General features: G+C 52.6%; 1 protein-coding gene across 1 annotated transcript; it reads left to right on the forward strand.

The window, feature by feature from the left end:
- Window positions 1–947: 947 nt before the first annotated feature.
- On the forward strand, window positions 948–11,616 carry Znf217 (zinc finger protein 217; the record flags this gene model as incomplete). The annotated part of the gene is given in 4 exon segments (XM_005392569.2): window positions 948–3,779; window positions 4,526–6,300; window positions 10,461–10,577; window positions 11,341–11,616. Coding segments are annotated over 3 exon segments (1,783 nt in total), but the record flags the coding sequence as incomplete, so codon positions are not given.

The following is an 11,616-nucleotide window of genomic DNA, read 5'->3' on the forward strand; positions in this document are numbered from 1 at the left end:
GTTGAGGATAAGTAGCATGTGTGAAACACACGAGAACCCGAAATGCTTCCCATTTCCTGACCAGAGCTTGGAGGTAATTTGATAGTTTTTGTTTTTTTTTTTTTTTTGGTTTTTGGTTTTTCTCCGGTACCAGGAACCGAACTCACGACCTTGCGCTTGCCAGGCAGGCGCTTTGCCGCTGAGCTAAATCCCCAGCCCCGGTAATTTGATAGTTTTAAGGCAGTAAATGAATTGACTATAGAGGGTAGCAGTGTATGTTGAGTATTTTAATGACTTATTTGTACACTTTAAGTTGAGAAAAAGTAAATTTGTAGGAGCCCTGCAAATTACTCGTATATTACAATTTTTACCCTTTTTGACAGTTTTTTTTTTTATTTTTTAAATTTTTTTTGAGGACTTGGCATAGTAGTCTATACTGTGTAGACAAGTCCTCCCCAGGAAAATGTGAAGAAACCTGTGAAGGTGAAACAGGTGCTGTCTAAAGGTGCTGTTTCTGAAAATTATTTCCAAGTGAGGGTGACTGACTATCAGTAACAGGCAGTTGCCCCTCATTTGCTTTACTGCTATATAAATTTTGCTTTTCATTAAGCACTGTATGATGTGTAATATTTGCTAATTTTAAGACCTATAGATAGTGGTAGAATTCATAGTTTAGTCATGAATCTAATTAGTGACTTAAAACAATATCTGACGTTTCAGGCAGTTACAGCAATTTGGTTCTTGCTGATTGATCTCTGAGATGATGTGGTACTATTTTGAGCAAGTGACTGCGTAGGTAATCCCAGTGTCCCTTCAGAGGCCAAGGGAGTGTTGAGGAACTGCTCGCTTCAGATGCCTTGAGTACAGTGAAGGTGAAGCACTGTCTTACCCAAGCAAAGATTTTATTTTATTTTATTTTTCCCGTACCGGGAATCGAATTCACGACCTTGCACTTGCCAGGCAGGCGCTGTACTGCTGAGCTAAATCCCCAGCCCTCCGCAAGCAAAGATTTTAAAATGATTGTAAACTATTTTTGCAGGTACCTTTTAGTAAGCCTAGTGCAGTCAGAAAAACACACCTCTTCCGGCCAGTGCACAGCATTTGGCTTGTAATGTTGGGTTATAATGCCTTCCTCTCCCCCTCCTGCACGGTCGAGAAGCACCGTTCTCTTAGCAGCAGCACCGTCGTAGCTGGTGGCTCCTCAGATCCCTCCCTGAGGGGCTCTGGCAAGGCTGAGCGCCACCCTCAGCGAGCTGGAGAGGCTGCTTGTTGTCAGGTTGGAATTACGTAGAATTTCTGTTCTGGTGGGTTCTGGTAGTAGTTCGGCTTTTGTTACTGCAACCACTTTAGAGGTTTTTGTTCAAAGGATTGTAACTTGGTTCTAAGTGCTTTGTAGCCCCTTCTTGAGCGTCCTGTCCTTGAGTGCAGGGAAGGACTTAGGTGGCCTCCGAGTCCACAGCTGAGGGCAGGGAGGTCTGTCAGGGAAGTGGTGTGCAGCTGCCCACCGAGGAGGGTGTGGAGCCTCCCGATGCAGTTCTGTTTCTGTGGTGCTCGGGGGAGCGAGAGTCCAGGGTCTCACTGTACAGCAGAGGGAGCTCCAGCCGCAGCGGGATGCAGTTTTGTTTGTGCTGGTGAACTTTATAGTGTGATTAAGGGATTCCTTATTACAGCCGTGAGGTGCAGACGGTAATTCGATGGCAGGCACAGCCGTGTAGAGCTTTGATGAACACTCACGTTAGTGTTAGCATCAGATCAGTTAGCCTGGGCACTGGGGTCAGAGACGTTCACCTGCCTTTCTCCCTGTGCTGGTTCTTACTTACCAGGTGTTTTCCAGCCTAACCCTGGGGACACTTTATTTCCTAACAGGATTGTTTGTTCTGGGGTTTTTTTTGAGACAAGATCTCACTGAGTAGTAGTGGGTATCATTGATTTGAGGCCCTTTCTACTAAAAAAATGACTTACTGGTGATGACAAATAGTTGTGAATCCAGGCTCGCCTCCAACTTGCAGTGATCCTCCTGCCTCAGCCTCCTCCCCAGTGCTTGGGAATACAGGTGTGTGCCCCTGCGCCCAGCTGCTCAGAAGATGGTTTTAGTTATGGACGAAAGTTTTAGAGGAACTGAGGTGTGGTAAAAAGCAACAGGGCAGGAATTGTGCTGCACCGTGGTCAGCGGTCAAGCCTTGGAGTTCAGTCCTAAGGTTTGTGCTGGCTCAAGGCCCCCCTGAGCTCTGCGTGGCGGTGCATTGCTGTTATCCTAGCACTTTCAGGGGAAGGCTGTCTGTCCATAGAAAAACAAGGGTTCCTGAAAGTTTTACAAATTCTTTTTCTTGTACTGGGGATTGAACCCAAGGCCTTGCACATGCCGGGCAGTTTTAAAGTTGAGCCCTGACATGGGGTTACTTTGCTTTTGCCAGGTAAGGATGCTAAATCATGTATTAGCTCTCAGCTGTGTGCCATTGTTTGTAGTAGAAAGGACCTCCAGGCATGCGCCTTGTTAGGAATTGCTGAAATGAGCGCGGATCCTCCTGGGTGTGTGCAGAGGCCGTCGCCTGCCTCTGTGTCTCATGGAGCTACTTGCCACTGTTGTCAGGGGGTAGTAACTACTTTTCTGGAATATGTGCCGTGATTCTTAGGTTGAAGTATTGCCAGGACATCCACACTCAGTAAATATTAGCTGGATGAGTAAATGACTCCTCAGAACCCTAAATGACCTGCCCTGTGTACACATACTTAACACGTTGGTCCACAGGGCCGTTGAGTGTTCTCTGGAGTGCATAGATCAGTCCCCAGAATCTTGAAGTTGGGGAACGCCAAGAGCCATTGCAGAGCTTCCCCGAGGACAGTGGGCAGATGCAGAGAAATGAGGTGCGAGGCCAGGCCGGCAGCTTGCAGGCTGTGATCCCGTCTGACCAGAAGCCAGGTCTCTCGCGCGGCCGTCCCTGCCTGTGTTCATTGGCCGCTGTGTGTCCCACCAAGGAGAGGCGCAGATTGAGAAGGAGAGGCGCAGATTGAGATGCAGCGGCGCAGGCTCCTTGCTCCGCCCCAGGGTTTAATCTGGAGTCTGAGTGGAGAAGCATGATGCTGAAACTGTTCTCACTGAAGACCGAAGATCACGAGGAGGGAGTAGCTTTCCCTCGGATTGTGAAGAAGGGGATGGGGACTGGGGCTTTTAGCTCAGTGGTACAGCACCTGCCTAGCAAGCATGAGGTCCTGAGTTCGGTTTCTGGTACCGGAAGGAAAAAAAAAAAAAAAAAAGGGGAGACTCCTGAGGCCACACAGGCCCTGGCTGGGCTGGGAGGAAGTGGAGGGAAGCAGGGTGTTCTCGCTGGTGTTCACATCCGTGTCCTGGGAGCGATTTGCATGTCTTCTGGTTTTCTTGGGTGGAATTAACTGACTCCAGCTTTTTTTTTGACACAGTGTCTCACTGTGTAGTTGAGGCTGATTTGGAATCACTTCGTAGCCTGGACTGGCCTTCAACTCACTGTGATCCTCCTGCCTCAGCCTCCCGCGTGCTGAGATTACAGGCATGCCCCATCATGCCCGGCTGATTCCAGTTTTGTCATAGTTGGGACGTTTTGAGAAGCTGTTCACTGCATGCAGTAAAAATGAAAGGTATTGGCTCTGGAGGCTAATTCTTCATGTCAGACTCGCAGAGATACATGAAGTAATCCCTTTCTACCCGGCCAACACGTAGTGTGAAAGGTGGACTTCAGAACACTCCAGGGTCCTTCTGGTGAGATGCTAAGCCGTGTTGGAACGACTGTGCTGAGAGCTGTACGATAAAGGTGCACATGCGCAGAGTGAGTGGCGTCGTGTGCACACGTGCTTATTCCTTGTGTGGACTGGGAACTCCTGTCCCTGCCTGGTGCTGTTAGGGTGGAAAGTTGTCAAATCACCCTGGGATCTGGACAGCAGATGGATGCCTAGAGGACCCAGCAAACCAAAATAATCGAAGTGTCTTTGACCAGAAGGGACGAGCATGCTGAGGGGTTTGCGTTTCTGGAGGAGGGTTTTAGGGAAGGACCCTGTTGTGTGCTTACTCTTGACCTCTGGGGCTGTGATCTCCGAGGACGTTCAGTTCTTTGTGGGCAGGTTTGTTACTGGAAACAGTTGTAAGCACAGGGAAGGTTTTACCTGAAGTGGCTTAATTTTGTCGTGTTACTTTCTCACAGCTCCTGCAGTCTCTGTGAAGCTATGTGTATGTGTATGTGTGTGTGTGGGGGGATATGTCTGTGTGTGTCTGCATTTTAGTGGTGTTTAAAGTGGATTCAGCTGAATTGAACAATTTTTATCTTACAATTTGACCTTTTAAGTGAATAAAGCACCATGTCCTACTGAATGACCTTTTTCTCACTAGAAGGTGTATGACTGGGGAAATGCTAATGATGTAATTAACAAAACACGTTTACCAGGATGCATTAGGAATTAAAGGTGAGGTGGTTGAATGAGGCACCTTTGCTGCGTGGAAAAGACCACGTGAATCATCCACGCTGGCCTGCTGTTCTGAGGGCGACTCGCTAATAAGCATTTACATTCTTTCCCTCAGGTTTTGGAAACCCCTTGTCTCCACATTGCTGGAACTGACTGACTTTGTTCAATTGAACCGCACACTCAGTGGAGACAGAGAGAACTAATGCTGTGTGCTGATTGATATTTGGATCACGGCATCGGGCAGTCTGTGCCTCATCTGTGGAAAGAACCAGTGACAGTCGCCCATCCATCCCTGTGTGTCCCAAGAGCTTCTGACGACAAGCAGTTAGAGGAATGTACACTTTCTTTTGAACGTCATAATAATATCTGCTCTGGTTCCAAAGCCTGGGGCTGCTGGAGGTGTGAGTGACAAGTCTCACAAGTGGCCTTATTCCAACCCCAGAAGTTCCCCAGCGGGCCGCGGCGTCTCCTGTGTGCGCGGCCCCACAGCGGCAGGAAACATGCCCACGCAGTCCCTGCTCGTGTACATGGACGGCCCGGAAGTGATCGGCGGCTCCCTGGGCGCCCAGGTGGAAGCGGATGATGCCTTGTCCATCAAAGGAGCTGCCGCCATTCCTTTCAGAGCTTCGCAGGAAAAGAACATACTCCATCTGGAAGGATACATGCCCTTGGATTGCATGTTTTGCAGCCAGACCTTCACTCTGGCCGAAGACCTTAACAAACATGTCTTACTGCAGCACCGGCCTACCCTCTGTGAGCCCGCAGTCCTGCGGGTCGAAGCAGAGTACCTCAGTCCACTTGACAAGTGTCAAGTGCGAGCGGAGCCGCCCAAGGACACGAGCTGCAAAGAAAGCGAGGAGTTCAGCTGTGAGGTCTGTGGGCAGACGTTCAGAGTCGCTTTCGACGTGGAGGTCCACATGAAGAAACACAAAGACTCTTTCACGTATGGGTGCAGCATGTGCGGGAGGAGGTTCAAGGAGCCGTGGTTCCTCAAGAACCACATGCGCACGCACAACGGCAAGGCGGGCTCCAAGAGCAGCAAGCTGCACCAGGGCCTCGAGGGCCCCGCCACCATCAACGAGGTGGTCCAGGCGCACTCGGCCGGGAGCGTCTCTTCTCCGTACAAGATCTGCATGGTTTGCGGCTTCCTGTTTCCAAATAAAGAGAGTCTGCTGGAGCACAGCAAGGTGCACGCCAGAGAGGCTGCTTCCGCCAGCCGCGGCCCGCAGAGCGGCGCCAGGCCGGAGGGCTCCCCCGCTCCCCGGGAGGAGCTGCTGCAGTTCTTAAACCTAAGACCCAGGGCTCACGCTGAGCCCGGCAGGACGCCCGCCAAGTGCGTACCTCAGCTCGATCCCTTCACCACCTACCAGGCGTGGCAGCTGGCCACCAAGGGGAAAGTGGCCATCGCCCAGGAGGAGGTCAAGGAGTGCGGGCAGGAAGGGAGCACGGACAATGACGACTCGTGCTCGGAGAAGGAGGAACTCGGGGAAATTTGGAACGGGAGCAAGTCGGAAGGTTCTGGAAAGTCCAGAACAAATAAAAGCAGCTATACAGGCCTCTCACAAGACAAAGAGAAGCCCAGACACGCCAGCGGCGAAGTGCCTTCGGGGGAGGCGGACCCCAAGTTGCCTGGCAGCAAGGAGAAGCCCACGCACTGCGCGGAGTGCAGCAAGGCCTTCCGGACCTATCACCAGCTCGTGCTGCACTCGCGCGTGCACAAGAAGGACCGGCGCGCCGGCGCGGATTCTCCCCCCGCAGCCGCGGACGGCAGGCAGCCGGGCACGTGCTCCCCGGACCCGGCCGCCATGCTGGACGACGGTGCGGCCAGGGACCGAGAGGGCGGCTCTGAGGACGGCTCTGAGGACGGGCTCCCCGAGGGGCTCCACTTGGGTGAGTGGCTTCGCTGCGGCCCAGACGGCCCTGGCACGGGGGGTGGGCCAAGTCCCAGCCCAGGCTGGGCGCGGTGCTTCCCTGTCCCTGTCCCCGTCCCCGTCCCTAGCCCCCCAAGTGCTCAGGCCCCGCTGAAGTGATGGGGTTGACTGCAGAGCCTGTCTGGGTTTCCGTTGTGTCTGCGAAGGACGCACACCTCTCTGTCTCTGCTCAGCCTTCTGTGGCGGCTTCCGCTCGGGGCAGCCTGGAGTTCGGCTGTGACAGCTGGGCTCCTGCACGTGTGTCGGCACCAGCGGAGGGTGGCTGGAGGGGCTGCCAGCCCCCCGCGTGCACAGGCCGCTCCTGTACCCAGGAGCCACTTGGCGCAGAACATTGCTAGGGTCCACACACAGCCCAGCCTTCACTTCCTTTCCTGGCCCCCTGATTCGATCCACGAGGCCAGTGTGCTCTGCTCTGTCCGGGCTGGCTTGTCTTTTTCTACCCACTGGGGCATTGAACCCAGGGCCTCATGCACGCTAGGCAAGTCAGTGCTCTACCATTGAGTGACACCCCCAGCACTTATTTTATTTTGAGACAGGATCTCAGGAAGTTACTAGGTTGGCCTTGAACTTGCAGTCCTCCTGCCTCAGCCTCCTCAGTGGCTGAGATTACAGGCGTGAGCCACTGCCTGGCTCAAGCCCACTTCCCGTACATTTTCTAGATGGATATTTGTCGTATTGGGCATTGAACCCAAGGCCTTTGCAGTGAGCTACGTCCTCAGCAACTCCCTGACCCGCTTTTTACTTGGAGATGTCTGGCTGAATTTCTCAGGCTGGGCTCAAATTTGTGATCCTCTTGCCTCAGCCTCCTAGAGTGCTCCATTATAGTCGTGTGCCACCATGCTGACTGAAAGGGAGGGATCTCTAGTCCTCACAAGATGCCAGGGGCAGGATTATCGGGAAGAGCCAGGTGTTGCTGCTGGGAGGACCATTCCGGTGTTTTCTGATCACCCCCCACTCTTTATAGCTGGGAGGTGCTGGTGTCCTTAACACGGACCTCAGAAGGGATTTGTCTGTGAAATACAGGGAAGTGAGCGCAGCAAAGATGGTTTCTTGAGATGCTCACTCAGGGGGACTGTGCTGTCCATTCATGGCTTTTGTAGGCTCAGAAGATAGTTTCGCTGAGAAACCGTCCTCTTCTTTCCCAGCGGGGAAGGGAATTACAGAAGTGTCCGTCTTGCTGTTCTAGTCCTGCGGAAAGCAGAGCACCTTCTATCCATTTACTGTTTTTTTTTTTTTTTTTCCTGGTACTAGGAATCGAACTCACAACCTTGCACTTGCCAGGCAGGCGCTGTGCTGCTGAACTAAATCCCTAGCCCCCTTACTTACTGTTCCTTTGAATAAAGGACTCTGCACACAAAGTCCTGGTGTGGCCAGGCCGGGGTGGCGCACGCCTGTAATCTCAGCCCTCAGGAGGCTGAGACAGCAGGATCACTGTGAGTTCAAGACCAGCCTGAGCTACAAAGTGAGCTCAAGGCCAGCCTGAACTGCATAGTGAGACGCTGTCTCAAAAAGACAAACAAAAAACCAAACCAATGCCCCCCCCAACAAAAAAAAAAACCCCCACACAAAAGTAAAGTCCTGGTGTGTAGGGCACATTGGGCCATGGCTCAGAGAACAGGGGCAGGTCTTGGAGGAGCATCACTTAGGCCAGTGGTCTTCGTCTGCTGGTCCTGTAACTTGCTGTGCTCGACACCTGGTAAGAACTCAGTGTGCCCCGGGAAGAGCTGGCGTCGCAGTGTAGTGGAGGCTTCACCTGCTCTGAAGTTAGTGACCGGTTATTTTCCAGTCACGTGACCAACATGCGTGCCCGTTTGTTGCCCACGGGGAGCCTATCCCTTAGCATGTGTGGAAACCTTCAGTTTCAGAACTCTGGAAAACGCGTTGGTGTCTTAACGATGTCACACGAGGGCTGCTCCTCTGCCCCAGGGACAGACTGCTTACCTGGCACATGCAGGTTCTGGGTTCAGTCTCCGGCACGAAGAAAGTGGCATCGTGCAGAGGCCTTACACACTCACGGTTCTCTTGTGGGCTGTGTGGCTCCTGCAGCGTCAGGCTGTCTGCCAGGAGACACGGTCGTCGGCAGGGAACCTTGGGCTCGGCTACCAGAGGGTGGCAGGACGGTTTCTCAGTGAAACCATCTTCTGAGCCTACAAAGGCCATGGATGGACAGCACAGTCCCCCTGAGTGAGCATCTCAAGCTCCTGTCCCAGGAGGGCGCGCACAGCTCCTGAGCGTAGTTCTGGTTCTGCCCCTGCATTGTTTCTAGCCCGGTTGTGTTGCTCAATTTTTCTTTGTCCCAGTTTTCCTGTTTGCTAAATTGGCTCATTGACCCTTGTCTTCCACATCCCAAGGATAATTTCAACAGCCTGTCTTCTAGGAAGAGCAGCACTGTAAAATTGCACAAGGTGCTGAAAGGCAGGGGCCAGGTATGCGTGAGACACGCCCCCCCCCCTTGCATCCTTTGTTTCAGCAGAGGCACCTCACAGCTTTGTGGCTGAGGTGTTGTGTAACATGGGTCCCGACGTGTGGCTGGAAGTAGGAAATGTCAACAAGGGGCAAACCCAGCTCTGAACACAGCAAGTTGGGTAGGAGTGTATGAGAAAGTCCGGTGTCCTATAGTAGTTGATTTTCCTAAATTTAAGTTTCTAATCTGGCCTCTAGCCCGGATTTATCTTACTGTACGATCAACTGGCTTTCTTTGGGTTTACTTTCAAGAAGATCAAAAAGGGAAGTCAATGATTAATTTTTAAAGTCTTCCTGGTACCTTTTCAGGTCAAGGGTTGTCTCTGTCTTGTAGGTGGACACGGGTCCCTAGAGGCTTCAGGGTAACGGAGTGTACAGTCCTGGCTTCCCCGGGCTTGGAGATGGCTCCGGTCTTAGCGTATAAGCCGCCCAGAGAGTGGACCTGCGAGGCCAGGAAGAAGCCTTTGCACGGAGTGGGCTCCCCCACGAGGCACAGTGGCCTGGGCTGGGGTTGACGTTTCCCCTTGTGCCGCGGCTGAGGCCCAGCCCCCCTCCTTCCTGCTAGGAGAGGGAGCACCCTGATGCCCCTGCAGTGCCCTTGGCACCTCTTGCCCTGGCTGGTGCTGCAGTTTAAAGCGGTGCCCACATCTGTGTTGTGGTCATTCCTACTGTAGATAATATGAGCTGCACCTAGAAGTATTGATTTAAAACTAAAACTCTGACCTGGGCGTGGTGGCGCACGCCTGTAATCCCAGCACTCAGGCGGCTGAGGCAGGAGGATCATGGCGAGTTTGAGACCAGCCTGGGCTACAAAATGAGCTCAAGGCCAGCCTGAACTGCACAGCGAGACCCTGTCTCAAAAAGACAAGAAAACCCACACAAGTAAAACAAGCTCATGCGGGGTGGGGGTGGGGGCTGCATTCTGACATGGTGCTGGCCGTGGTCTGTTGAAGCCCCCGCGTGTGTGGATCTGCTGGAGCTCTGGTCTCCCTGTCCCTGATGCCCCGAAGAGACTGGCTGGCATTCAGAGTTAACATCTTGTTGTTTGGAGGCCACTTTAACTTGCTGGGTAGATTTGGTGTGTGTGAGTGCTTGCGGACAGTCAAGCCGCTTTCTAAAACTTTGCTGCTAAGTTTTGACGAACTTCCTGGGTGTTTGCCCAATACCGGATTTTGTTCCCTAGTGGAGATTCGGTTGTGCCTGCTGCCCTCCAGTGGTGACTTGTTTAATCTTAAGCTACAAAGCTTGTTTTTCTCTTGGCGGTTGGGAGTGTTGGTGATTTATAGTGGCTCAGTTTTCTACATTACTGATTCTGGATGTGGTTGTCCCAGCGCGCCAGAGCCCGCGCACTCCACTTGGAGAGCACAGAGAGCTCTAGTGCAGTTGGGTCCGCGCGATGACCCTTCTGTGATTAAGACAAAGAGCCGTCTTTCCCAGTGCCCTCTGCTGTCCCCAGGAGACCGGAGAGGTTTCGAGGCTGCACAACCTCGCCTTCGCAGTGCGTTGGGTGTCCAGCCCTGCGGCTTCTCACTGCAGCACTAAGAGGAGAAATGGGTTCGCGCTGTCCCCAGTGTTTATATGAGCGATGTTCACGTCAACGAGCCTGATCCGTACACTTCAGCTGTCTTACATAAATGTTTCTGTTTCTGCTTTAAGATAAAAATGATGATGGAGGAAAACTAAAGCATCTTACATCCTCAAGAGAGTGTAGTTATTGTGGGAAGTTTTTCCGTTCAAATTATTACCTCAATATTCATCTCAGAACGCATACAGGTAAAGGACTTCGTTTTTCATAGCATGTACTGGTTAAAGAATTATGTAGTTTCGCTGTCTCTGGTTCAGATTCTCCGCTAGGGCCTTGGGGAGCCGGGAGCAACGCCGCAGCCTGTGCAAGGCAGCTGTTGCTTTTCCTCCTGCCTAGCTGCTCCCGCCCGAAGCTGGTTTATGTAGTGTATGATTGCAGAACCCCGACTCTTCCCTTGCAAGCCCCTAGTGTTTCTAAACGTCTTGTCCTTAGTTTTTAAAGCTCGGACGTAAGAATATACTTCGTCTCCTTTAAATTGTAGCAGCAGCTGTAGAGGCAGAGGTTGAGGAGTTGCCTGGGTTTGAATTTCACCTCTTCAGCTGTGCAAGTTGGGGAAAAAGCTGTTCAACTTTTTGTGGCCCCATCTTTTTTTTTTTTAAGCTGGAAACGTGCGGTTAAAAACATTACCACTTGTCTTCTAGTAAAGATACGTATTCACTTTGTTTTTCCTTGTTTTTTGAGCCAGGGTCTGCCCTGTATAAGGCTGGCCTTGGGATCCTCCAACCTCAGCCTCCCAGGTGCTGGGATCGCAGGCGTGGGCCACCATATCCGCCTGCTACAGTATTTAGAGTATTCGCGTTTTTAAATTGTAGTAAGGACGAGCGATCCCGGCCCTAAAGAGGAGCAGCTAGGGAAGGGGGGGCAAGGAGGCGTGCTCGGCGTGCGCTGCTGTCTTGAGAGCTTTGTCTCTGGCCTCCGCGCACACGGGTGACTCTGCGCTTCTTGTTTTAGGGGAGAAGCCGTACAAATGTGAATTCTGTGACTACGCCGCGGCCCAGAAGACGTCCCTGCGGTATCACCTGGAGAGACACCACAAGGACAAGCAGGCGGACGCCGCGGCCGACGGCAGGGCCGAGGGGAAGGGCCGGGACAGCGAGGACGCGCCCTTCGCCGCCGACAGTGCGCAGCCCAGAACTCTGAAGCGAGCGTTCGACGGTGCCAAAGATGTGAAAGGCGGCCCCGCCGCCAAGCTGCCGAGGGAGGCGCCCCCCGCCTGCCAGGGCGCCC

Source organism: Chinchilla lanigera, unplaced genomic scaffold (genome assembly GCF_000276665.1).
Source record: "Chinchilla lanigera isolate Chin_1 unplaced genomic scaffold, ChiLan1.0 scaffold00044, whole genome shotgun sequence".
Taxonomy (NCBI): domain Eukaryota; kingdom Metazoa; phylum Chordata; class Mammalia; order Rodentia; family Chinchillidae; genus Chinchilla; species Chinchilla lanigera.